At 30.9% G+C, this 27,714-nt stretch overlaps 1 protein-coding gene across 2 annotated transcripts in view; it reads left to right on the forward strand.

The window, feature by feature from the left end:
* The first annotated feature begins 316 nt into the window (after nt 1-316).
* Nucleotides 317-27,714, forward strand: part of LOC107446577 (lysosomal acid lipase/cholesteryl ester hydrolase) — a 44,920-nt gene continuing 17,522 nt past the window's right edge. The window contains exons 1-3 of one of the 2 annotated variants that reach the window (XM_043053970.3): nt 317-638; nt 23,286-23,487; nt 25,715-25,829. In XM_043053970.3, the coding sequence (XP_042909904.1) occupies nt 495-638; nt 23,286-23,487; nt 25,715-25,829 (461 nt within the window). In that variant the 5' untranslated portion in view covers nt 317-494. Of the gene's footprint in view, nt 639-8,071; nt 8,560-23,285; nt 23,488-25,714; nt 25,830-27,714 lie in introns of those variants that run through there. The other variant, XM_043053971.3, reaches the window with a different exon arrangement.

Below are 27,714 nucleotides of genomic sequence, written 5' to 3' on the forward strand. Positions count from 1 at the left end.
ACAAAATTCTCGACATATGACGAAATACGCACAAAGTGAAATTAACTATGAAATTCGACGGTATCGTGACACCGTTCTTTAAAAGTTTCATAATGTTTAAGTTAAAAGCACGTGAGTTTGATGGAAATGATTAAATAGCAATGGTAATTTTATGGTAATAATGATAAGGATACAACCGAAGAAAGGAAAACGCTTTTGATCTGAAGTAAAACGAATTGAAAGTCAAATATCACGATTATTTCAGCGAAAATGAATGCAATTGTGAATGCGACGTCATAAACAGCTGAAAGAATCCTTTGTAATACATTTTTTTCCTGATTCATGATGAACGCGCGAAACGAGAATCATTGCATCAGTTTATTTTTTTTTAACTTAACAACATTTAGAAGGAAGGAACTTCCAGGAAATATAGTTAACTGCCTTTAACGATCGGTGTTGATATGATATTCGATAATTAACAAAAGGTGTAAATATTCTAGTAAACAAACAAGTGTATGTGGGAAAAAAAACAAATGGAATTACTACTTGTGTTTGGGACCGTATACATATTACCGCAACTGATTTTTTGTTATGATATTCCAAAAAATATAAAATTTCAAGGAAACTATACTTATGAGCCAGATATATACAGAAATGTGGTAAGTTGAAATTTTAAATTTATTCTGAATTAAGTTAAAGTTTCATAAATCTATTTTCAGGTGTTTAGAAATACCTAGTCAAAAGTTATTCTGTAATTTAGATCTTAGGTTTCTCAGCTGTAAAGAGAAACTTTTTAGGCGATCGCATGTCACTTCTCATAGCTCCTACACAATATCCGACGACTTGTTTTGAAATACTTGAGAGCTTTTTTATTCTTTGGATCAACGTTGCTCCAAAGTAAAGACGCAAATTCATTTTTGAGTTTAACTCAAGAAATAATCAAATCAAGTGGAATTTTGTTTGAAAATACATCAGAAGCAAGACAAAAATGATGATAATAAAAGGTAATGGCACGGACTAAAAGTTACGAGTTAGTAGGCATAACAGCAAGATAGTCCGAAAAGGATGGAATAAAAGGATGCTAGAGATGTGTTTAGAATAAGCAAGATGATGCAAGTTTCATCAAAAAGAAAAAAATAACTCTTATCATGTTGTTTATAAGGTTGAAAAATCTTTTAGAACAATAAATCTAAGATCCTGTACCAATAAGTCCCATTCCTCCATTTAAGCAACTCCTAGCCAGGAAGATTTTGGGGAGGGAGAAAAACAATCTACTATTGTTCTTCCTAGAGGATCACAGACATATTCTACGAGATTCAAGCCTAGAGATCTACCTAGCCTAGTTATTCTCTGAATCTTCGACTTTAAGGTATTCAACGACCTGTTCTGTTCGGCACTGTGTTGACGTATGTTGCCATTAATAAAAATTAACTGAAGTCCAACAACGCCTCTGAACAATGTTATATAGAGCTCTAATGTTTCAACCCTATAACTCAGAAAGTCAAGGAGCCTTTCTTAAAGGCGTGCAACCTTTCAATATCATGCTAGTTCAGACCATAAAATCTTGATCTTCAAATAGTGATCAACTTCCATGATATTTGAGGTATAATAGTGGGTCCCTTGCTCTCTTTGTATGAGATCACATTAATGTTCGTTGTTCAATATGGTTTGGTATTCGTCAGTGAAGACATTCAAAGTGGCCAGTCAGATCTCCAGATATGACTACCTTGAAGTATCTCTTGAATGACTTTGGCAGAGTAATGGCTCTTTGTCTAAGACGTTCGCTTTATTGTCCCAAAATATTTATCATCTTTTTTTATGAATGTCCGTTGTGAGACCTGCAATGCCACCAGACCTGGTGTCATATATCTTATTAAATTTCCTTTGGCATACAATTTCTTGATACCAACCTTTGACGCTCATGAACTCATATTTATACCATAGCCTTTTGTCAGTTTCGTTTTTGTCATGCTTTGATATCTTTTCTTTTAAAATTTCGTATGATTTTGTTTATTATTTGAGTTGCAGGCAAAAATGTGTTTATTCTTGAATTTTTGAATATGAGTGTATTTAAGGAACAGCTTGACAATTGTAGTATTCCTGATAATTGAATATGAATTTCAGATATATTCAGAGTAACAGTCACTAAACACTCACTAATGTGAGTTAAGTTTACAAAAAAATTATAAATTTCAATTATAATTAATTAAGTAATAAATAAAAGTAATAATTAATAACAATTCATTATAGTAATTAATAACAATAATAATTAATAACAGACATTAATAATAATAATAATAAATTATAAATTAATATTTTTTTGCACCAGTTCCGCTTATTTTAAAAAACACAAAATTATAAATTTTCAAATAGTTTCATGGCAAAAAAAATCACTTCGTTGTAAGGTTATTTGATTATTCAATTTCTATTGCTAAATGGGAGATTTTTTTCAAGAACAAAAAAATTTTGTATAAAAAATTTTTTGGTTTTCATTTTAATAACCAAATTTTTCTTCTTTAGAAAATGTCTTTCGTTTCTTTACTTTTTGGGTAAAAGAAGTTATTTAAACTACCTAGGCATAATGTAAGGGATTTTCAAATAGTCTATCTACATCAAAATCTGAAATAAAACCAAATTAAAAAGCGAGTGATAATCACCAGGACCCTTGGGCCATCAAATTATCTGTGCTGCAGACTTAATTTCTAACTAGTCAAATTTCCTCGACTAGTGTTTTAGACCAAAGCGGTTCTCGATTTCTTTCTCCCCGACTTTTAAAAAACGTTCATTAGCAGGTGTAAATATGCTAACTAAAAGAACGATAATTTAATTTAGAGATATTTAATGTGAATGAAATTTTTTTGTGTTTCATCCTTAAGTCTTTAAAATTAGGATTTATGTTAGGCATTTGAATTCGCTAGTCTGCAGCTGCTATGTTTCCGTTGTATAAGCTAAGTCTAGTAGCTTTTGCCGTTTAAGTTGAAACTGAACAAAATTAATAAGCTTAATCATGATTTTTGGAAAAGAACTGTTCTAAGACTGGTTATCAGAGAAAATTGATACTTATTCTTGAAGTTGTTTATTTTATTTTGAATTAAAAAGTTGGATGAGAAATACTGATGAAATCATTTGTAAATTCATTTTTAAGTATTTATTCAATTTATTGTTATTGAAAAAAAATTTTAATTTGCTATTTTTTTAAATAATTTTACATTTATAATTTCATAAAAATAACTTAATATTGAAAAAGTAATGGATTAGTGATTGGATACAAATATGTTACAGATTTCAAAAATCATGACTGGTTAAAAAAAAAAAGTCCCAATTCATGAAACCCTTGTGACCTTTCCACGGAACACTAGGGGTCCACGGAACACTGTTTAAGAACCTCGTTTAATACTTTCATTTCTTTTGGCTAATTTATTATATTTTATCTCAAGTCACGATGGACATAAGTAACTTGATTTTCTTGTAAATTTAGTATATAGTTTTGCAAATACTTCTTTATTACTCTTTTATATTACTTCTGTATTAACCTCATTATTTTACTAATTTCCATTTTTGTACCTGGCACCTCCCTTCCCCCACGCAATCCCCCAATCTAGAAATCCTTATTTCATGTCTTAATTAAATCGATGAATCAGTCACAGAGGTATTCGTTATTTCCAACATTCCGTCTAAAATAAAAATGAGCAATGTCTATTGTTTACGTTAAAAACAGGTTAAAAATTGCTATTATTTGATGATTAAAAAATAATTTTTTTTAACTATTATGTTTCAATCAAAAAGTTTTATAACTTTCTCATTAAAACGTTGCCGCACACTTTTAATTCTGGCTCAGAAACACACTTTTTACCCCAATAGTTTTAGACTGATGTGAAATTGCACGTTTGAATAAATTCACGTTTTGACGTGCAATTTCATGAAATTGTACGTCAATGGGGAGATCAGAAGTGAAAAATTATCACATTTTGTCACAGTTTTTCATGAAAACTGTCGACGTCTGTATCCATCATTTCAACGTCGTCTCAACGTTCTCATTACATTTTTTTGCTCACACACACAAAAAAAGAATTTTCTTTTTATATGCTGTCTAGAATATTACATCTCAGATGTATTAAATAATTAATAAATAAGATGCACTGGAGTATTAATAAAGAAATACATTAACACACTTTTTAATTTTTAAAATGCAGTTGTAGTTCATTTACGTCGCACTACAGCTGCTCAATGGGCTATTCGCGACAGTCTGGGAAACATCCTTGAAGATGATCCGAAGACATGCCATCAGAATTTTGATCATCTACAGAAGGGATGGCACCCCCGCTTTGTGATTGTTGACATTCACCGGTGAAAGTCGACATTCTCTCATTCACGGTAACATTAATATAAAATTTTTAAAAACTAGTTCATTTGTTTTACTATGTGTAAAAACTAATATTAAATCTAGCAACAACAAAAAATATTATTATCATTTTTTTATAAATAGCCATTTTTAGGTGAAAATAAAGCCTTTTTTGCATATGCGTTAAACGCTGTAAAAAATTTTATGACTTAAGACAAAAACTCCTTTGGTTATTTTATTTAGAAGGCTATCAACTTTGTTTTGAACTATTATCTTAAAAGAAGGTGCATATATTACTGAGTTAGTGATCAATGTAGTTAAAACAGCAAATTTTTAAAAGTTTCCGCACTTCTCTTAGCGAAAAAACATGAACATAGTTCACATGTTTTGAAATACAACTTAGTCTGCATTTCAAAACAGGTGAGTCGTAATCATGAACACTCATGAAAAATTGTCGACAATTATTTTAAAAACAACGTGAGATATTGTGTGTATGGTGGTGTAAAATGTGAAAATAATCTGATTTTTAGATAAACGCATTCAAACACTTAAAATTCCCTATCCACTATCTATCCATTGTCTATCCACTGTCTATCCTTACACAAAAACTGCTATAACTTTGTAAATAAATGGAGTAAGAACGAAAGTAAAATATTTTTAGAAAGCTAAGATTACAGGAATTCTAAATTTATAATAAACTTAATTTCGAAAATTTTGCCCAAAACCACGTTTTTGCACTAGTGCATGTATGATTCTTGATTTATTAAATTTGATTTATATACTTTTTATCACAACTACTTCAAAAAAATTTTTAATCTAATGTGATAAGTCACTTTGTTACAACCGGGATGCCACGGGCGACTAAAAATCTGAAACGTGGTATAAAATCAAGTCATTTTTGCTTATTTATAATGTCTTTTAAATTTCAATTATAACTACCACTTTCACTTGCATTTCAAATCATTCATATTCAAATCAAAAACATTGTTTGCATTTACTTTCATTAGTAAAATGAAAAATATTCGCTATAAAAAGTTCCTAACTTTAATCTTTTTTAATAAAATTTTTAATATTATTAGTCACTTTTTTCTGCCATTTTAGTCACCCGGGAAACCCTTTTACAGTTAATCGGCCTTTTAAAAAGTTGGCAAAAATAATCGAAAATCTGCAAATTTTAGTTTCTAGTTCACTACCGTTTCTTAAAATATTTTGAGGAATCCGGAGCAGTTGGCATCTATGGTTATTCAGTACCGGACATGGTGGACTTCCACTGATTCATCGGATCGGACATGAGTCATAGAGATAAGATAATAACATGGTCAAGCCTATAGTCTGGTATATGGACAACTTCTATCTATGGAATTAGAACAGAATTTTTTAAAATAAAAAGTATGCTTGTATTTGAAAAAAATTTAAATTTTCACACCTCTGCTTAAAATAATTCAACTTCGAAACCATAGTCACCGACAGTGCTCTAGACAAATGACGAGGGAATTTTTCAAATCAACAGACTATACCTGGTTTATAAATAGCTAATGTGAAAATAATTTTCGTCCAGTTATTAATATTTATAGGGATGTCTGAGGTCATTTAAGGCCTGTTTTTATCAATCTTGTAAATAGTGACATTGAGGTAGTACTTTTTAGTGACAAGAATGAAAATTGGAGTGAAAATTTTTTTATAATTTTCTATTCTAGATGAAGATGCATGCTACATAAAAAGCAACCATCAACCTGAGCTTGATTTCTTACTCTTTCAATTTTTCAAATACAAAAATTTCATAAAATCTTGCAGCATCACAATTTAAGGCTTTATCAAAGAATTTGCAATCAAAATTTGCGATATGATGATCTAAATCAGGGATTTCCAACTGGCGGCCCGGGGGCCGCATTCGGACCGCGGAGCCTTGTTTTGTGGCCCGCAAACTAAAATATATTAGTTGTCATTTTTTGTGAACAATTTTCGTAAAAAAATCTTTATGGGTTTAAAATACTTTTCTCGATAATAAAAACCTAATTTCTTCGTTTCTGTAAAATTTAACATACCAACGGTGCAAAAAAAATAAATTATTTCTCAGGTTTTGCATCCAAGAAAATATTTATTCAAATAAAAAAATAATTGTGTATGCTTCTCTCCTTTTATTTAATTTTTTTGTATTTTGTGAATATAATTCAGCATGTGTGTATCAGAAATTTTCTCGAAGAAATTCTCCAATTTAACTTTTTGAGACCATTCATTTAGGCTGAAAATATTTACACACACATTTGTAAATTTAAAATGTAAATATCTATTCTCTGGTGGTTGCAGCAGACAAACCTCTTTTTCTCATTGAACATTTTGTGTGGCACTGTGTAAGTTTTAATACCAACTTTTTTAAAGTTTTATATCTTAACAGTTAGATATCTGTTGCACATTAATTGCTTAATGCATAGGTGCACATTAAAGTTATTGTAGCCCGAATTTTTATTATTTATTTAATATTTTTAAAAATATTATTAATAACAATTAAATATTTTTAAAAATCTCCTTCTTATTTTAATTTGTAATTCAATACTTTTGTTTTGTACAACTTGGTAAAAATCTGACAGTAATATTTAATGTTGCTTCCAACATAAAAGAGTTCTACATAAAATTTTGACTAAGTTGCCGCCCGCCATTTGATTTGTGTTTTTAATTGTTGCCCCTGACCTCATGTAAGTTGGAAACCCCTGATCTAAATAATCAATGTTGAGATCATTATGCAAGTTTTTTTCCACCCGTTAACAGGTCTTCCAACTTACAACGCTTTTTTATAAAAATTTCTTCTAGTATCGATGTTTATGCTTTAATGCATTATTCTTTATTTCGTAAATTTGATTATAATTTGATTTGATTATACGTTATTTTACTCACCACTACATGGAAATGATTTAAAAGTATAGCGCTACATTGTTACAGCTGTCTCCTGAGGAGGTGTTTAAAATATTGACAAAACTACTTGAAATTATGAAAGCTTAATTAGTTTTGAATCGTCTACCACTTTGAAAAATGTTAAGCAGAAATCGTAGTATTTGATTAGATCTACGCACGTGATAGGTTTATTAAAAAATAATTACATTACCAAATAATGCCGGTCATAACTAACGTTTCATAACAACTTCTTGATATCAAGAAATACTTTTAATAACATAGATTTAGCTAACACAATAACTTTTTTGATGAAGTGAAGCAATGAGGTGGACCGGGTTCGAATCCAAGCGATGGCTGGTCGATACGAATTCCTCATCCGGCTTACACCAACTACAGTGCTGACGTGAAATATCCTCAGTACTAGACGGATCATGAGTTAGAGTCCTCTTGCCGTCAAGCTAACCGTGGGAGGTTCTCGTGGTCTTCCTCTCCATGTAAAGTAAATGCGGGTTAGCTCCATCAAAAAATTCCTCCACGAAGGCAACTTTCTTCCAGTACTCGATCCAGGAGTTCTCTTGTCTTCTGGATTGGGTTCAAAATGACAAGGCTACGGAGTTGAACATTGGTAGTCGTAAACCCAAAAATTGAGTCGGCTATTCAACGACGGTTATAAAATAAATATAAAAGGAAGAACTGAGGTTGGGGTCTTATTAAAAGGTTAATTAAAAATTTGATAATAAAATAACTTTGCTTTCAATGAGATTTTGAAAGAAATGAAATTGCATAACACATTCGTTATCTCTACAACATATTTAAGATAAGATATTTATATTAACTCATATTAGCCAAAAACTTTTTTCAGTTATTTACGATCTAATATCAAATAAAGAATATCGTTTATCAAGGTTAAGTGATAAGATAAATAAAAACAAAAATGTTATGAAATGTTTCCAATAATTGTAAATTGGTGTTTTTTCTTTATCGTTCGTATTTGATTATTGCGCATTCAATGGAAGTTGAGTTGAGTTGTCAAAAATATTGAAATGTTTAATGTGAAATGCATAAACAATGGGCTCGTTAAAATATAATCAGTAGGCTCGATAAAATTGTTTATTATCTATCCAACAAGATAAGGTATCTATAATGAATACAAATATAAAATTGAGCGAAAGGAATTTCAAAAATTATGTAAAAATATTTTGTGTTATCGATTTGAGAAAAGGGCAATGAATTTTATGCTAAAGACAGTTGTTTTATTTGTGTGCACAACTACGATTTTAAGTTATAGAATTCCTAAGAATATTAAAGATTTTGGGAAAATTGATGAGCCCGACATATACAGAAATGTGGTAAGATTTTATGAAATTTCTATATAAGTTAAAAGTATGACATCAAATTTATTTTCTACTTTTATTTTCATGATTATGTTATTATATTTATGCTATTATAATGTTATTATTATTATGTTATTATTATTATGTTATTATTATGTTATTATTATTATGTTATTATTATTATGTTATTATTATTATGTAATTATTATTATGACATTATTATTAAGGTGCAAAATTTCCACTTGCCATTGGCGACCGAATATTTAAGGCTGGCGAGAAAATTTTGTCCAGTAAAATAGGTTCACAATTAAACTGATTTATTTTTCTCATACCTTGAGTTTATGCGAAATTGATCTCGACACAATTTCAGCAAAATCTTCGAGGCTGCCCGGAACTCAAAATTTTCTAGAATGATTTGGTTAGAATTTTTATGAATGAATTTCCCATTTTCTTCACCAATTCTATTGGATAATTTAATTTCATATTCGTTAGAATGTTTTGATATCGGAGTCTGACTTTGGATATCACAAGAACGTGGTTCGTGTCGACATTCGCGCCTTTAAACTTCTCACGTCCATCACATTGCTGCGGTGTCTATACAAAACATGTACTAACATGTACAAAATTATATTTTGCATCTTATAAAAATAGGCAAAATTATTTTGTGCAACATATAAAGATATACAAAATTGTCTAATGCAACATATAAATACATACAAAATTATCTTGTGCAACATATATACCACCATCCAGCTGTTGCCAGAGCAGAAGCACTTTGATTTCAATTTTAATAATTTTCAAGAGAGAACGTTATAGTCCAAGTTCTTTGTGCATTGACTTGTAGTAATAATTAAAATTTGGTATTCAGCCATTAAATCAGGCAAACCATTGTAAGTATGAATTTGGGACCTTTCAGCATAGTATAAGCACCAGAAGTATTAAAATTATTTCCATCTCTGTCTTCCTCACGCACCTCTCGAGTCATAACTTGAGTATCTTATATTATGCTCGAAAAAGACAAGTTCCATCAACGTCCGTTGGTATGAAAGTATGTGATTCCACAGCACCGTTTATGTTTAAAATTTCTACTGACATTTTGAAAAGGATCAAGAATAATCTAAATAATTACCTCGTAACTAAGTTTTTTTTTCTTTGGAAATACAAAATTATTCTAAATAAATACTTTACCTATAAGTAACTATTTAACACTACCAAAGTTTTTACTTAAGGCAACTTAACAAGATGAATAATAACTATTATGTTGCCAATAGATAGAGATATAATCAAACTTATTATGCCACGAAAGCAAAATATATATAAGTTACTGTGAATGACCGAAATTGGTGGTTGTCGATTTTCACCGGTGAATGTTCACAATCACATTGTCACGTTAGTAAATGTCCAACATATATACTAGGTCTAGTTAAGTGCCATTGCTCGGTATGCCCCACATCAATTTTTTCTGAAGGTCAAGTACCCAGTATGCATTTAACGAACACTGATGTTTCTCCTAATTTGACCTCAGCAGATATTAAAATATCGAATAAATATATTAATATCAACTAATAAATTAATATCAAATCGTATATAACAAATATTTCGGACATTCACCGGCGAAAGTCGACATGGTACTACTTATATATATATATATATATATATATATATATATATATATATATATATATATATATATATATATATATATATATATATATATATTATGTAAGGTTGTATGAATGAAGAATAAAACCTATAAACGGTTTTCTATTCCTGTATGCAGGCTCTGATTTTTAAATAAGTCACCCTATGAAAGATGGATATGTGTAATCTGTAAAATTATGTAAGGTTTTATGAATGAAGGATAAAGTCTATAAACGGCTTTCTATCCAATTGTACAGACTGACTTTTAAATTAATTTCCCTATGAATGATATTTTTTTAGTCTGCTAATTTAATCAATCCGTTAAACATTTTTATTATTATTTCAATTTTTAATTTTTTCTCATAGATGGCAGCACTAATATTTTACTAAAAAAATTTTTTTCTTCTTCTTCGATCAAATATATATATTTTTTTAAATTTTATTTTATTCGATTCAAGCTATAAGCACAACTTCCAATATTTTACATCTTCGCGATTTTTTGTTAACTGTTTTATTATTGTACTTTTAAACCTAAACCGCGCTTTAATTCCCGCCAGTAAGTTCGATTTCTTTTTACATTTTTGTTTTATTTCATAATTTTTACAACATAAGGTTTTTTGCGATATCGACACATATAAAGAATAATTTTTATCTTAGGATAATTATTCTTTATTCAGAAATATCGCATTTATAGCAATTAGATGTGTCTTGATAACGACTATTTGCTTTTACCATTCTTGTTTCTCTACCATTTAGCTTTTATTTTATTCATGTTTTTCATGTTAATTTGTGTGTATATATATATATATATATATGAGAAAGAGACGGAAAATAAACTAAACAATGAAAGTCTTTCTCTTCTAGTTTTTAAAGGAAAAACGATGACACTATGATATTATGCATGGAAAATAAAACTGATAAAAAAACTATCTTACGTTTTGTAACAGTAATAAATGCAATTCAAATTTATTTATCATTTGTATGCAATCTTTAGAACAATCAAAATCTTTTTCTTATCGCAAAATGTGTTATCTTCGAAATGGCTCTTAGTAATCAAATTAGTAATCATTAATGGGAAAAAAATGAAATGGATAAAAAAAAAATCATCTTTCGATTCTGTCTTAAATATACAAGGGTTCATATTTGAAGGTCATTTTGAGAGATAAAAAATGAAATAACAAATATTTTGTTTGAACTTGAAAAATCTATCAATATTATGGTTTTACTTCTTTGTCATCACCCAACAATATCTCGTTAGAAACAAACTTTTCTCTTTATATCAGATTATCATAAGAGCCGACGCTGTTTCGGATGCGTTACTCTTTGTTATACTGCGCAAAACCGTTATGATTGCGTTATGATTTATAATGCGTTAAAGATTTTAAATTACGAAAGTGTGCCCGAAAATAATGCAGGGAGTAGAACCAGGAAATAATAAAAAATAACATTCAATAATTATTCTAAGAGTAATAATTATTTGGGTTACTCTTTGTTATACTGCGCAAAACCTATAGGTGTTAGATATTTTAAATTACGATAGTCTGCCGAAAATAATACAGGGAGTAGTACCATGCAATAATAAAAAATAATATTCAATATTTATTCTAAGAGTAATAATTAAGAATTATGTGAATTACTCTTTGTTATGCTGCACAAAACGTATAGGTGTTAGAAATATTAAATTACGAAAGTGTGCCCGAAAATAATACAGGAAGTAGTACCGTGAAATAATAAAAAATAACATTCAATGATTATTTAAAGAGTTATTAAATTTGCAATAAAAAATATCATGCAGATTGATCCGAAGCCCGCAGAGATGCAACTTCAAAATTGAAATTCAACATGCTGAAATATTCATATTTATTTATAAACTAAGCAACCTTTTTTTTAAAAATAAAATCTGAATTGTTCGAAAATTTTTTGCAAATTTTTTTTTCGTGAATATTTTCTCACTTGTTTTGCTTTTGCTTTACCTTAACGTTGTATTTCGCTTTACATATCTTTACGTTGAATTTTGCTTTACGTACCTTTACGTTACATGTTTCTTTGCATACCTTTACGTTGCATTTTGCTTTACTGCGCAAATACGAAAATACTTAATCTAGAAATTACTGAAAAACCTGTAGGGAGTACGATGCGATAGAAAAAAAATACATTAATTAATAATTAGCTCAAGAATTATTAACAGTTAAACTTGTAGTCAAAAATAACTCGCAGAAAGGCAAATACTGAATTAAAATTTGAAAGTTTGGGATTAGAAATTTTGCTAATGGTGACAATCAACTTTTTTTTTTCAAAGTTTCAATTTGCTTGAAAGTTATTGCAATCACAAGTACTTTTTTGCGAATTTATTTTCATTATTTTCCTTTAAATAATGACTTTATTAATAATTCATTGTTAAATAATTGTTGTCCAAAGCCTTATTCAATTCTCTCGAAATCTTTATTTTATACCCTCGAACTTCAGTTGATATCAAAAGCAACGAAAGAAAGAAAGATTAAATGTTGCCAAATATAAATCTTAACATTTATATGAACATTTAAAAAAAAAGAACTCAATTCCAGGGAGGTAAAACATGTTTACAATATGAACTGTTATGTTATGACTCTCGTTAACCCTTTCCTACTCAGTACAGCCAGTCTAGCAACACTAATTCAACAACAGTTACGAACAACCAGAAATGTAAAAGTAATTGCTTTGAAACATTTAGCAATCACTATTCTTTAAATCAGCTGTTCTCAATTTTTTTCAGCTACGGAACCCTAAATGACGGTGCATTTTTTGGCGGAACCCTGACTGCAAAAAAAAAAAAAAATTATTGACAGATATGAATATTACATTTAAGAAAATCTTCAAATTGATTTAGAAACATTTAATGTGAAAAATGATTTTTTTTTTCATTGTTTCATCAATAAGTGTTTAAATTAGGTTTTATGTTGGCAGTTGAATTCGAAATTCACCAACTGCTGTAAGACTATTATTTTTTGGCATATACATAAATCGAATTGAATAAAATGAGCTAAATTATGGTTTTTGAAGAGCTGTTGTAGAATATGAAAATGGTTATCGAACAATAATAATTCGTAATTCCTGAATTTGGTTATTTTATTTTGAATATTAAATTTCGATGAGAAATACTAATGTAATAATTTATAAATACACATCCTTTCAATAATTTACTCAAAAATTTGCTTCAGAAATGTTGTCATTTTTACCCATGCAAAATATACATTGTCCAAAATGAGCACATCAGGAAGTAAAAAGCTTCTTCCTTTCTTAATTACCACTATAATTTAAAAAAAGCATTTCAATATAAATATTGCGATCCAAATAACATAAAAGAGGTACACAAACTAACACAATTTAATTGCTTTAATTTAACTGTCACTATTAACACAACTTTTTTTTGCTATTTTATTGATTGGCTCATTTGTGATTTATTTTGTAAATATTTTTCATTTTAACTTAACTTATGTTAACGATTAACTTGCTTTCTTAACTCTTAATATTTTGTAAATATCTCTGTAAATAATTTTGTAAATAATTTCTATTTGTTTTGTTGTATATAATTATTACTGCATTTTCATGTTATTATCAAATTATTACTATGGCAAAGTGTCATTTTCTTTTTTCTAATTTATATTGTGCCATTCCCATCCATTCAAACTGCTTTTTTTTTTTTTTTTTTAATATTTTATGTATCTCTAATGCAAAATGCGTGGGTAAAGGGCCATTCTTGGCCTCAGGAGTCCAGCTACAACGAACAGACCAGACTAAATAATAGTTCAGAAAAATTCGAGTTTCGAAGGGATCGAAACTCGATAATTTTTGAGAAGTTATATGAAAATCTTCTATAATCATGGTGAAAGTTCAGAAATTTCCACTTCAAACCTATATAAATAGGACTTTAACCTATAGAAGCCTCGCCAAGCCTATATAGATAGGATTGTCCTCGTCAGAGGATTAGTCTGTTTACGACGACAATAGTGTTCAATAGTGTTCTAGTGAGTCTCAGGTTTCTAAGTCTTTGTTTTGTTGTGTAATATACTGTTATTTGAGCTGAAATTGAGTTCAAGAAATTGCTGTATTTTCAGGAAGATTATAGATTTATATTCTTTATAGATTTTTTGATGATAAATTCATTTTGGAGTCTAAGTGGCTGTTTCATTCATCTCCAATAGAAACGAACCCCTGTGTTCCGTTAAGCAATTATGCTTTTAAGTGTTAACGAAGTAGCTCAAGTATTAGAAAATTATTAGTACGTTAAGTATTATCATACTACCACTTAGTAAAATTTTCTCAACGACCATACATATTGCCAGCTATGTAAAGGTAATTCATTTTCATTGACAATAGGGCTGCTCTATCTTGGGGGTATTTCTTGGCGACAAAATATCTACTACGTTTTGAGGCTTAAAATGCATTAGTAGGACACGAGATATCCGAAAATCCGCTAAAAATTTGGCGACTTTCTTTCAACAAAAACGGCTCGTGATAGACTATTTTGATTTTTACTTATTTATCAAGCACATTTGGTACAGTCAGCAAAAAAAAAAAGATATCACCCTGAATAACTTTTGTTATAATGATCGGATTTTCACGATCTAAGTGTCAATCTTAATGGTTCCCGGGGGTGACCTCAAATATGCTAATTAATTAGTGCTAACTATTAATTAAGTTATGAAATCAGACACAAAAACGTACTTTCTCTGAATAAACATGTATTTTTTTTTACATATTTGGAATCCTGACCCTCAAAATAGGGGGGGTAGACAAAATTTCGAAAAAAATGGGTTGTAAATTAGGTCGCAATAGGGATTTATATATCTGGCGATGGTTTAAAAATATGCCAAATTACCTCGCCATAGAAGGGGAAATAATTTATAACAACCATAAAGAAACTGAATGAATGACAAGATGGGAAAAGATAGTGCTTCTCGTTGCTAAGCAACCAAAAGAATTTTTCACGTTGCTTTCTGGGCTTTTTTTTTTTTTTTTTTTTAAATCTCCTTTAAAAAGGAAATTTAAATAAATTAATAAATTATTTTTGATTCTCCAAGATTATAGAATCTTTGAATTTTTATCTGACATTATTTATTTTTGTAAAGCTGTTTTAATGTAATTTGTATAACAGTTTTGAATTAAAACCAAATTTTCATAAGTTATCATAAATTTATGAAGAGTTGTAGGGTTAAATGCTTTTGCCCCGCACTTCGAGTTTCTTAGGAAAGGAAAAAAAAGTTATCAAATGTGGACCTGAAAAAAGATAGCTATTCTGATGCATAATCGCAAAATTTTACAGAAATCACGGTATTTTATTTTCGATAAAATTGTAAAACTTAATAAATGTTATAAGGCATTTTAAAAGCATTTTGATATATATATATATATATATATATATATATATCATAATAAATAAAAACAAAAAAAACACGAAGAAAATTACGAAAAATAATAAGTTTTATTTATTGCGCATAAGCTGCAAGTAAATAGAACTCATAAAATAAGTAAATAAGTTCAAAATGTAGAAAAAACTTGGGAAAAATTACGGAACAATAAAAAAGGGGGGAAGAAAAATAATAATAAAAAATAAAACAGCAAGAAACCAGAAAAAAAATTCTAAAAATATCCGGAAAATAAAAGATATAATCTTTTCATCAGCTTACACGATTATATCAGCAAAAAAATAGTACTTTCTATTATTGTATCAATATAGCCAAAGTAAAATATATCAATGCAATAGTTTGAGAAGCACTCAAAAAAATTTTACAAAAAAATTACGAACATAATGGAACACAATAAGTAAAAATATCAAGCGAAATCAGAAAATTAAGTATAAAGAAGAAACAGAATAAAACATGAAACGAAATGTATAAAGCGAGCTGCGAATTCAAATGAACTTATTACATGAACGTGAAATTTTTAAAGAATTATTTAAAATATTTTCGAAAAAGATTGCCACATTACAAAATATGAAACCAAAAGCGGAAATTGAGCTAAAAGCTTAAATAGAGGGGTTTTGTATTAAAGTGCGTTCTTACTGCAGTGTTTTGGTTATACCTATTTTATATAATGTGATTATAATGCTTTTTGAATTTATTATTCTGTTTTTATCGGAGAAAATAGTAACTTCGTTAAATCATGAAAATTCTTGGAATTAGACATGAAAAGTTATGAATTTGAAAATCTAAAATGTAACAGATACCCTGTATTAAGGAAAATAAAATATTTCATTTGAAATCTATTTTTTTATTCAACATTATTTCATTTTATGCTTTATAGAATATTAAAACGGTGCGGAGATCAAGGAGGTATGTAAATAGGAAAATATATTAAAATCCATATCTTAAGTTCAGAACCTTTTTTCATGGCACTTGTTAACCAAAATGCTGTAATGATATTGTCAGCATTTCAATTAAAAGAACTAATTCGTTCTGTTTAAAACTATCTCTATCACACGACTTTTTTTTTCCCGAATGTCGCATACCTCCCTTAACTACACTGGTTATCATAAATTAAGGAAAAATCACAAAAATAGCGATAACTCTTTCAAAAGTAAGCCAAACCGTGCAAAATTTGCATATGTTGTCCACTAAGAGTAGCTGAGTAAAATTGCAATATGCAAATTAGTGGCGCTGCACTCGGCTTACGTCATCTGCCTGGAGCATAAAAGTCCAAGTTTGAGAGAAAGCACACAAATTTTACTGTGATTGCGACATTGAAAATCTGAGATAGCCAATTCGTAATAATGACCTCTAGGCATCATTTGCCTGAAGAACTACGATGGAGAGCCATCGGGAGACTAGAGGCAGGGCAGAGTCAATCAGAAGTGGCCAGATGGCTAAATGTGAGTCCATCTGTGGTTCATAGACTTTGGAGGCAATTTCAAACCACAGATTCGGCATCTAGGAGGTTCAGTCAAGGACGGCCAACTGTTACGACCAGTGCCGATGACCGATATTTGACATTAAGTGCACGCAGGAATAGAACCGCTACTCCGACACATCTTAGATCCTCTCTTGCTGCAGCCACCGGAAGGTTGGTGTCAACGTCAACTGTGCGCAGAAGGCTCCACGAAGGTGGTCTGTATGCGAGACGACCAGCCATTTGCGTGCCGCTCACATCACGCCATAGGAGAGACCGTTTGCAGTGGGCCCGACAACATGTCCACTGGACGTCAGATCAATGGAGGCCTGTTCTCTTTACGGATGAGTCCAGGTTTAGTCTAGAAAGTGACAGTAGACGTTATTTGATATGGAGAGAACCTGGGACCCGTTATCATCCATCAAACATCCGTGAAAGAGATGCATACGGAAGAGGCAGTGTCTGTGTTTGGGGAGGCATATCCTTAGGAGGGCGCACATACCTCCATGTCTTTCCAAGGGGAACCGTGAATGCTCAGGTTTATCGAGACAACATCCTTGATGCTTATGTGCGCCCATATGCCGGGGCAATTGGTGATTGCTTCCTGTTACAGGACGATAATGCAAGACCACACAGAGCTCGCATTGTTGATGATTATCTTCAACAGGAAACAATTACTCGCATGGAGTGGCCAGCTCGATCCCCGGACTTGAATCCTATCGAGCACGTTTGGGATGCTCTAGGGAGGCGTGTATCTGCCATCAATCCGCCCCCTCAGACCCTTGCCACGCTTGCAACTGCTTTACAAGAGCAATGGCTCTCACTTCCTATTGAACTGATAGACCGCATAATTGAAAGCATCACACATCGCTGTTTGTGCTGTATTGCTTCTAGAGGCAATCATATTCCATATTAAAGGTACTTTTTCTATTGCAAACCGATACTTCCAATTTGTTTATTTTATACATGTGCTAATTTCTATACTACTATTAATGTCTGATAATTTCTTTTTATGTTGTTTAATACCTTACTATGTGTTGTATATTGTGGGTAAGTTTCATAAAATTCCATGTGTAATTTCTTGAGTTATCGCGATTTTTGTGAATTTTCCTTAATTTATGATAACCAGTGTATATCCGTACTTCTTCAACTACGATTAAAATAAAACTTTATTTTAAGGAGCAAGTCAAGAATTTGTACTTCTTAATATTTGCAAATGATATTAAGTAAACTTAGTTTGCAGTAAAAAGAGTTGATGTTATTTACACACTCCTTTCGTTAGTTCTTTAAAAAACATGATTAAACTAAAATTAGGTTTATAATACCCTTAATTAAACAAGAGTAACAATTGTTACAGTTTTTACAATAATTTTTCAACTCTGACACTCTTTTCATGAGATAACTTCTTTTGCCAACGATTTTGTCCCTTTTTTTTTTGTTAGTTGAAACCAGCTTACGCATTCTTGTAATTTTTACATTTTATCTTTGAAATTTCAATCTCGAAAGACATGCATGAAGTGACGCCTAGTCCAAAGAATCTAAGTTAAATAGTTGTAAGGCCGATTATTACGAAAACAATTAACTACTCTGGTTCAATGAAACAATTACAGTAAAACTTGGGTAAGTTGACCACTTCATGTGCATTGTTTTAGTGGCCAACGTAGACAAGTGGTCAACTTATAGAAGGGGTGGGACATTGTTTACTTTTTCGTTTCCTACATGTTGCTATACATTAAAATTTTTTTTTTTGCTTGACTTAAAAATTTGATTTAGCAAATGGCCAAATGAATATCTCAAGAAATGTGTTTAAACCTAAACGAACTTCAATTTGTTACACAGAAATAATTTTAATATTTAACTAAATTTTAAAAAAAAATTATTTTGTTAATTATGCATGTGAAGTGTTTAATAAAAATAATTTCTTAAAATATCAGAACACGAAAACATTGAAAACTTTAACAAAACAAAATTATTTTAACACTTTAAAATTTATTCTGTTATTACTACGCATACAAGCCTATTTGCTCACTATTGCAACTGGAAGAGCAACTTTTCAACTAACACACCTGTTTTCAATGAATGAATGAAAGAAATGGTCAAAAGCTGACTCCCTACAGTTTCCCCAGATGGTCAACTCACAAAAAGGTATAGATTAGCTTTTTACACTATTTCACCAAACAAGTGAAATATTAACATACATTGCGAAATGACAGAAAATTTTCTGAATTTTTTTTTCTGGTCAATTTATGAGGGTTTTAGAATAGAATTTCATAATACTCCTAGACAAAATTAACTTATTTCAGTGGTCAACATACAAGATAGACAGGTGGTCAAGTTACAAAGGTTTTGCTTCTTTATTATGTAGGAAAATTTCCGTTCTTGATAATTGAGGTCAACTTATTCAGGTGTAAAACTTACAAGTGTGGTCAACTTGGCAGGTTTCACTGTATAAATAAATCATTAATATTCTTGTTTTTTTATTACGAAATATTAGGAGAAATTTGTATACATAATTTCTTCAAAACGTGTGTTAAAACTATGATTATAAGTTATTTAAGAAGAAAAAAGTCAAATGTAGTAAAAGAACAATTTTTGAGATGATGATTCTAAAAATAGCACATTTTTCAAATCTTTTTGCAATTTTTTATTTTAGTAGTTGTTTAACAAAACAAGGCATATCGAACATTTTCCTGATATAGCAATATTTTTTTGAACTGTGCAAAAGTTGAGAAATTATACAAACAACTTTTAAAGAAAATATTTTCAACTTTTTAAGACAAAAGGGTAACTTAAAAGGGTTAGCGCACAAGATTAACTTTGAATGTTGAATTAAAATTGCATGCCCATAGTTTTTTGTTCATTTAAAAAACAAAACAATCTGTTAAATTTTTCCCCTGTGCGCACATACGCATTTACTTTTCATTACTCGAATAAATAAGAAGTAATAAAAAAAATAAAATTAATAATTTATCTTCATTTTTCGTAAACAATAGTATTTTTAGTAAATAGTCAGCTGTTCTGCTTCGAATGATATTGAGTGTCATCAGTAGAATATTTTTAATTTCTTAACAAGATTTAATTCTCAGATAGCTGGCAATAATTTTAAGTTTTCTTTCAATAAGAACTTAGCAATAATTTAAAAAGTAATTTTATTTTAAAGAAAAACATAAATTAAAGTACTTAAACAATTGATTAGTATATTATTGGAAAAAAATATACATAATAGAATTTTTAAAAAAATGCATTAAAATTCAATAAAAAAGTTAGAAAAATAATTCTGCGAAACACGCATAGACAGGTAATTTATAAATTTATTTTAAGATTAAGGCGATATATAAGATGTAAAGAAGTTTTAAAAAACTCTACTCTAAACTCAGCTGCACGACAGCCCATGGAGGGCCAAGGCCTACTATGCCCATCTCAGTTTTCTGGACCTAGGGCTCTGGGGTGCAGGAGCAGATGTTCCGGTCAGGTGGTCAGCCGAACGCGGAACCCCCAGTGTTTAGTTCCTAATCATGCTTGGTACTTATTTATCGACCCACTGAATGGATGAAAGGCTGAGTCAGCCTTTCCCGGCCCGAGGAACGACAGGGCGAAGCGCTACCGCTCAGCCACCGGGGGAAGTTTTAAGATGATTAAAAATGTTGACTACGCATTCGTATTAATAATCATAAAATATATATTCAAGAAATTGATAAATATATTATTCCAAATCTATGCATACGTGTGTATATTATTGAAATTGTATCAGTTATTGAAAAAGAAAATCAAAAATTAAAAAATAATCACATTAAGTAAGCACAATCTGGTGCATAATCATATTCTATCAGAAGCACGCCTTCATAAAACTAGACATTCGTTGAATAAAGTGTTTTTTATTCAAAATGTTTTATTCATAATTTTTTTACTAAATTACAAATACATTATTAAATGACTAAAAAGAAACATCGTATTTTATAGTTTGAAAGAAATAAAAATAAAAAGATTAGCAAACGATTATTAGCGAAAAAAATATGAATGAAATTTTACACTACGCGCGCGAAGTCAAGTTCCTCGCAAGTTTATCACATTTTAATATTAATCGCCCCATTTAATCATTTTTTTATTGTCGCCAAATTATTTTTTTAAAAATAATTAATTTTAATTTTTTTCAGCTTCTAATAAATAAAAACAGTTGAAACTTTAGATTTTTCTATTGAAAAATATGTAGATTATTATGGTATAAAAAAATTCATACCTTATAATTCAAAATTTTTTCATCCTCAATTTAATTAAATAATAAAAAATAATTAATAATTATTAAAAATTATTTTTTTCATGAAATTATCTTTGGGTAAATGAGTTTTATGAGTGGGTGCAATTTTTTTTGAATTGCTTCATTAGTTTTGAAAATATGACTGAAAACGCAAAAAGCGAAATTAACATTAAGGGGTACGAACTTTGGATCGCTCTCCTGACCAAACTATGGGGACCACATTTCCCAGATTGCGGCTACCCCCTATATTTTGAAGGTTAGGAATCCAAATATGTAAAAAAAAATACATGTTTATTCAGAGAAAGTACGTTTTTGTGTCAGATTTCGTAACTTAATTAATAGTTAGCACTAATTAATTAGCATATTTGAGGTCACCCCCGGGAACCATTAAGATTGACACTTAGATCGTGAAAATCCGATCATTATAACAAAAGTTATTCTGGGTGATATCTTTTTTTTTTTGCTGACTGTACATCCTCCTCAAATCTGATATATTTTGACCAACTACAGTTTGGAAATTGTTATAAAGTAGTATCTAAAGTTTGAGAAATATACATACATTGAAGCATTCATATCTACTAAAAATATTTTCATTTCGTTTTACGTGGTATGAAAAACTGATTTTGTGAAACTAAATTTGAAGTGGACTTTATGAAATCTAAGCAGTCTTGAGAAAAGTTCGTCATCGCTCTTTAATTTTTCCATGTGATGGGTACCCTGTATTTGGTGAGTTATCACGATTAGTACCTTGGACGTAGAATGTAGAAGTCCAGCTTTTCGAATATGTAAATAAAGCTAGAAACTGCTCGGTGTACTATGCATACCAGAAAAACAACTTACGGGATGAGCAACATACTCAGATTTAGCAGAGTGTCATGTGTACCCAACACATGCGCATAAGATGCGAAGTGACAGGAGATACGTCACCTAGGAACCAGTCTTTGGAGACAACTCTACATGCATGGTTGGGTACACAGAATACCGCCACGTGCCATTTTATTCCTTCTTTATAGGTCAAAATGTCTTAGCATATTTAATCAACATGGCTGATTTAAATGTATTCTCAAAGAAATATTTTAATTAATAGTGCAGTACTGTTTATCAATCGTGTAAAAATGCAGAACAAACCGACAATAAATAAAAAGAGAAAAACTCTTCTTCGCCTGCTCTACCCCAATGGTGTTTGGGAGGAGGGAGAGGTGCAAATCCGTTACAAGAACCTGTGTCCCTAAATGTTGCTTTAACCTTTCTGCACAGGGGCCACATTAAGCCTTGTAGGACTGGTTTACAGGTGTGTAACCGGTTTGTTATGTTTAAGGAAGTAACCTTTGTCTCCTAAATATATTCTTTAGATGCCTGTATAATATGTTCCCCTATGTATAAAGGCCTGTTTAGACGATCCAATTTCTTGGACAGAGATTGATTGATATTGATGGAAACTTGTATTGCTCTGAGCTTGGATCGTGTAAACAAACATCCAAAAACTTGGTCCAACTTCTTGGACGATAGTAGAGCATGTTCTACTTTCCATCCAGGTTTTTTCTCCCTTAACCAATCAGCGTCTTAGGTTTCGCGACGTCAACAAGCAGGCAGCAAATTATGTCATTGTGTTGTCTGTTTTCATATATTTTAATCCAAATAAATTGATCTGTTGCGGTTTATTTGTGTTATTATGATTTTATTTGAATTTATTTAGTAATTTTAAACTAATGTAAGTATTATTTCATAATGTTGAATATGAACAATGCCCATGCGCAGGTTTTTCTTTCAACGAATCAGTGACATTCGAGAACTTGGATAGTGTCAACGAATCATCCAATTTCTTGGACAGAGAAATCCGTCCAATTTCTCGGATTCGAGAACTTGGACCGTGTAAACAGGCTCAAAAAGTTTCATCTAAGAAAAAAACACACTCAAACTTGTTGTAAAGTGTATTTTTAAATGTATTTTTGTATTGAGCAGGGCAATATTTTTTTTTCAGTCTGAATTAATCGTGTCTAAAGGTTATCCTTTGGAAGAACATACCATCGAGACTTCCGATGGGTATTTGCTCTCAGTACAAAGAATACCCAATGGTAGGAAACAACTGTACAGTCAGAAAAGCAAGCCAGTAGTCCTTATGCAGCATGGACTTCTGTCAGCTGGATCTGATTGGGTACTCAATTTTCCCCATCAAAGTTTGGGTAATTAAAAAAAACTTTTTAAACTTTAAATAGCTTTTAAATTTTTTAAAACTATTAAGTTATAAGTACCGAACGTTTTAAACTGAATAAATGACATTAAAATAACAAGTTGTGCATATAAATCAAAATTGAAAAGAGAAAAACTAGAAAGAAAATCATTTCATTATAGCTTGTTTTCGATAAGATAAAATTATCCATGACTATAAAAAAATTTCTTTACAGTTTATTTAGAAGTGAAGTGCAATTCATAATTTTATAAGCTTATTTTTACGCCTGACGAAAAAGAACAAAAATTAAATTATTTTACTACCAGTTATTTTTCTTTTCCGTCCTACTTTCAACTCTGAGCCAGATTTTGACAAAGACAGGTTTCTTATTCTCGAAAAAGCAACTTAAGGATAAAATTCATTTTGAAAAACAAAATAGCTCTATCTAGCATAATATGCTAGCAACATGAATATTTATATATAACAATTATGAATATTTATATTTGACTAATAGAAATATTTATTTTTGACTAAGAAAAATATTTATATTTTACTCACCAAGCAGTGCTCTTAAAAATTAAAGTGGTTGGCAGCCCTGGGGCAATACCTTCTAGAAGGGAGAAAGCCTTTGCACAGGTTACTATAAACGAGAAATCCGATAATTTAATAGTCCGATTATTTAACCCACACTGTACAGTTTGTGTTCATTCTTCCGGACTACTATAGAGATCCGTGCTTAGACCATCTCTCTTCTTGGATGAGTTGTGATATTGCTCGAAGAACTGACACTCGTATTAATTATCCAATTATAATCTTGTTATCTTGTTCTGGCCTGGCATCATTTTAACCAATATCTCTCTCTATATATATATATATATTGCATCATTTCTCTCTCTCTCTCTCTCTGTATATATATATATATATATATATATATAAATATATATATATATATATATATATATATATATATATATATATATATATAGAGAGAGAGAGAGAGAGAGAGAGAGAGAGAGAGAGAGAGTAATTAACACGTCGAACGCCACGCTAATTTTACATGACTTGCCCATCTGGCCATGGTAAATAACTACGAACTAAATTTGCAAATATTAGACGGATTTTGCTATTTTTTTTTAGAAGGTTTATCATGACATATCTGACAAAAGTGCTGAATTATATAAGCCTACGAATTGTTTAAAAATAGTGGTTTATAAAAATCTACTAAATTGAATCTGTTAAACCAAAAATCACAATAATTAAATAAATTTTGAATAAATTTTCTGCAATTCCATAAAAGAGTTAAAATTTTATAGTTCTATATCATGTTACACGCTGTCAGCCAGCTGTTTTTCCGCGGCCTATGAAAAAGGTCAGTATCAGCAAGCGGTGGCAGACGCAGCCTAAATGTAATTTCAGTGTCAGCCACCGGTGGTTGACGCGGCCTAAATGTAATTTCAGTGTCAGTCACCGGTGGCTGACGCAGGCCTAAATGGAAAGTTCAGTGTCAGCCACCGATGACTGACGCGGCTCTCAACGTGTTAATAATGCATAATTTATAATTAGGAAGAGCAAGAGTTTACTTTAATCCTACGAAAACTAGCGATAATTGAAATGATTTTACAACAAGTTTTTTTTCTTCACTTTTACGTCTAACTTTCAGGCAAGATCTAAGTATCAAACGTCTAAGAAAGAGACCACAAACATGAATATCAGCAGATTTCAGTTTGTTTGCAAAATCGAAAAAAAAGTTTACTCTATACAACTATCTCAAAAACTATTCCCGATTAAAAGTCTGAGTCGGTTTGCTGTAATGGAAATAAGAACAAAATCATTTCTAATGGGAAAAATAGAATAAATGACGTGTCTCTCCCATCTAAACCAATGCGAGACGGATGACCGTATATCCCCCCCATTCGAAATTCTAACTGTAATGTCAATAATCTTCATGTCAATAATCGCCATCTTGTGAGTCTGATGTCTGGAGGTGTTCTAGTGACAGGTGGACAGTAAAACTTAATCTAGCAGTGGGTTGATACTGTTTGGGGATTTTATAAATGCTCATAAACCATTTCATTTATTCTTAGTTCTTCTAGTGAGGATATTCTGATTTTGACATAAATAATACTATTGTAATATTTCTTGATTAACATAATTGTGAAGTTTTATTAAAGCTAAATGAATGTTGAAATCAGTGCGTGTTTCTGTTATTTTAATACCATAACTTATCGTTTTAATTTCAGGTTTTATATTAGCTGACCTGGGGTATGACGTATGGATCGCCAATTCAAGAGGAAATTATTACTCAAGGCAACATAAAACCTTGAAGCCAAGTGAATATGCATTTTGGAATTTCAGGTGAGCAGAATCCAAGATGCTTGAAAGAAATGAGTAGCATACCAGAAACAATCTGAGTACAGCCTTTAATTACTTTTTCAATGGTTTCAACTTACTTTTCGTTTCAAAACGGTATTTATGTTTGTGCAAGGGTATATTACATTTCATTTGAACCCTTCCGTTACGAGCGTCGTATTCAACCGTCATACTCGTGATGACTTATGTGTACGAGCGTCGTATTCAATCGACATACTCGTGATGACTTATGTGTATGAGCGTCGTATTCAATCGACATACTCGTGATGACTTATGTGTACTAGCATCGTATTCAATCGACATACTCGTGATGACTTATATGTAAGAGCGTCGTATTCAATCGACATACTCGTGATGACTTATGTGTACGAGCGTCGTATTCAGTCGACATACTCGTCATGACTTATGTGTTCGAGCGTCGTATTCAATCGACATACTCGTGATGACTTATGTGTGCGAGCGTCGTATTCAGTCGACATACTCGTGATGACTTATATGTACGAGCGTCGTATTCAATCGACATACTCGAGATGACTTGTGTGTACGAGCGTCGTATTCAGTCGACATACTCGTGATGACTTATGTGTTCGAGCGTCGTATTCAATCGACATACTCGTGATGACTTGTGTGTACGAGCGTCGTATTCAATCGACATACCCGTGATGACTTGTGTGTACGAGCGTTGTACTTAGACGGCATCAGCGTGATACTGTTTGATAATCATTACCTATGTTAGCATATTTTGAACATGCTTAATATGTTTAGCAATTCAATTGAGTTTTTATTAATAGTACTTGTATAGCCGTAGTGGCTTAGGGTATAGAGCGCTTCCATTCCAGTGAAGTGAACTGGGTTCGATTCCCAGAAATGGCTGGTTGATATGAATTCCGCCCGCGGCTAGCACCGATCACTGTGCCGATATAAAATATCCTCAGTGGTACGTGTGATCATGGGTTAGAATTCCCTTATCGTAAGAATAACCGTGAGAAGTTTTCGTAGTTTTCCTCTCCATGTAACGCAAATACGGGTTAATTCCATCAAAAAGTCCTCCACAAAGACAAAATTTTTCCCAATACTTCATTCAGGAGTTCCTTTGGATTGGGATTCGATTAGTTCAAAATTACAATGCTAAGGAGTTAAACATCTTTTTTTCTTTCATCATGCATAGCACATCAACGCTACCTCCTAATTTATTTTTTGAAATTTTGAATTCAGTAAGAAATACTATTGTATGTAAAGAAACAAACTCGTCTTCCAGAAATACTATTCGAGTAAAATTAAGAATTAAAAATTATATTTAATACCTTTATCTTTAAAACCTCTCAAGTTTACTCAACAGGGATCCTTTTTTTTTACAATTTATAACAGAAAAGAAGAAATAATTGGGAAAAAAACACATAAAATTACAATAACTTTTGTAGAGTCACGATGCCTCAGGGATCGAGCAATGAAGTGACCCGTGTTCGAATCCCAGTGATGGCTGGTCCGCACTTGGCTCAAACTGACCACAGTGCTGATGTGAAATATCCTCAATGGTATACAGATCATGGGTTAGAATCCTCTTGTTATCAAGCTAACCGTCAGAGGTTTTCGTGGTTTTTTCTCTCCTTGTAGCGAAAATATGGGTTATTTCCTTCAAAAAGTCCTCCATGAAAGTGAATTTCTCCCAATACTAGATCCAGGAGTTCCCTTGTCTTCTGGATTGGGTTCAAAATTATTAGACTACGGAGTTGAACATTAGTAGTGATAAACACAAACATTGGGTCGGCTGTTCAAAGACGGTTAGAAAATAAAATAACAATCGTAATAATTTAAATTCCAAAAAACATTTAATGCCAAATAAACCAACTAAATCACCAAGTAGTTTTAT

Source organism: Parasteatoda tepidariorum, chromosome 9 (genome assembly GCF_982258835.1).
Source record: "Parasteatoda tepidariorum strain Cologne lab strain chromosome 9, Ptep-v5.0, whole genome shotgun sequence".
Taxonomy (NCBI): domain Eukaryota; kingdom Metazoa; phylum Arthropoda; class Arachnida; order Araneae; family Theridiidae; genus Parasteatoda; species Parasteatoda tepidariorum.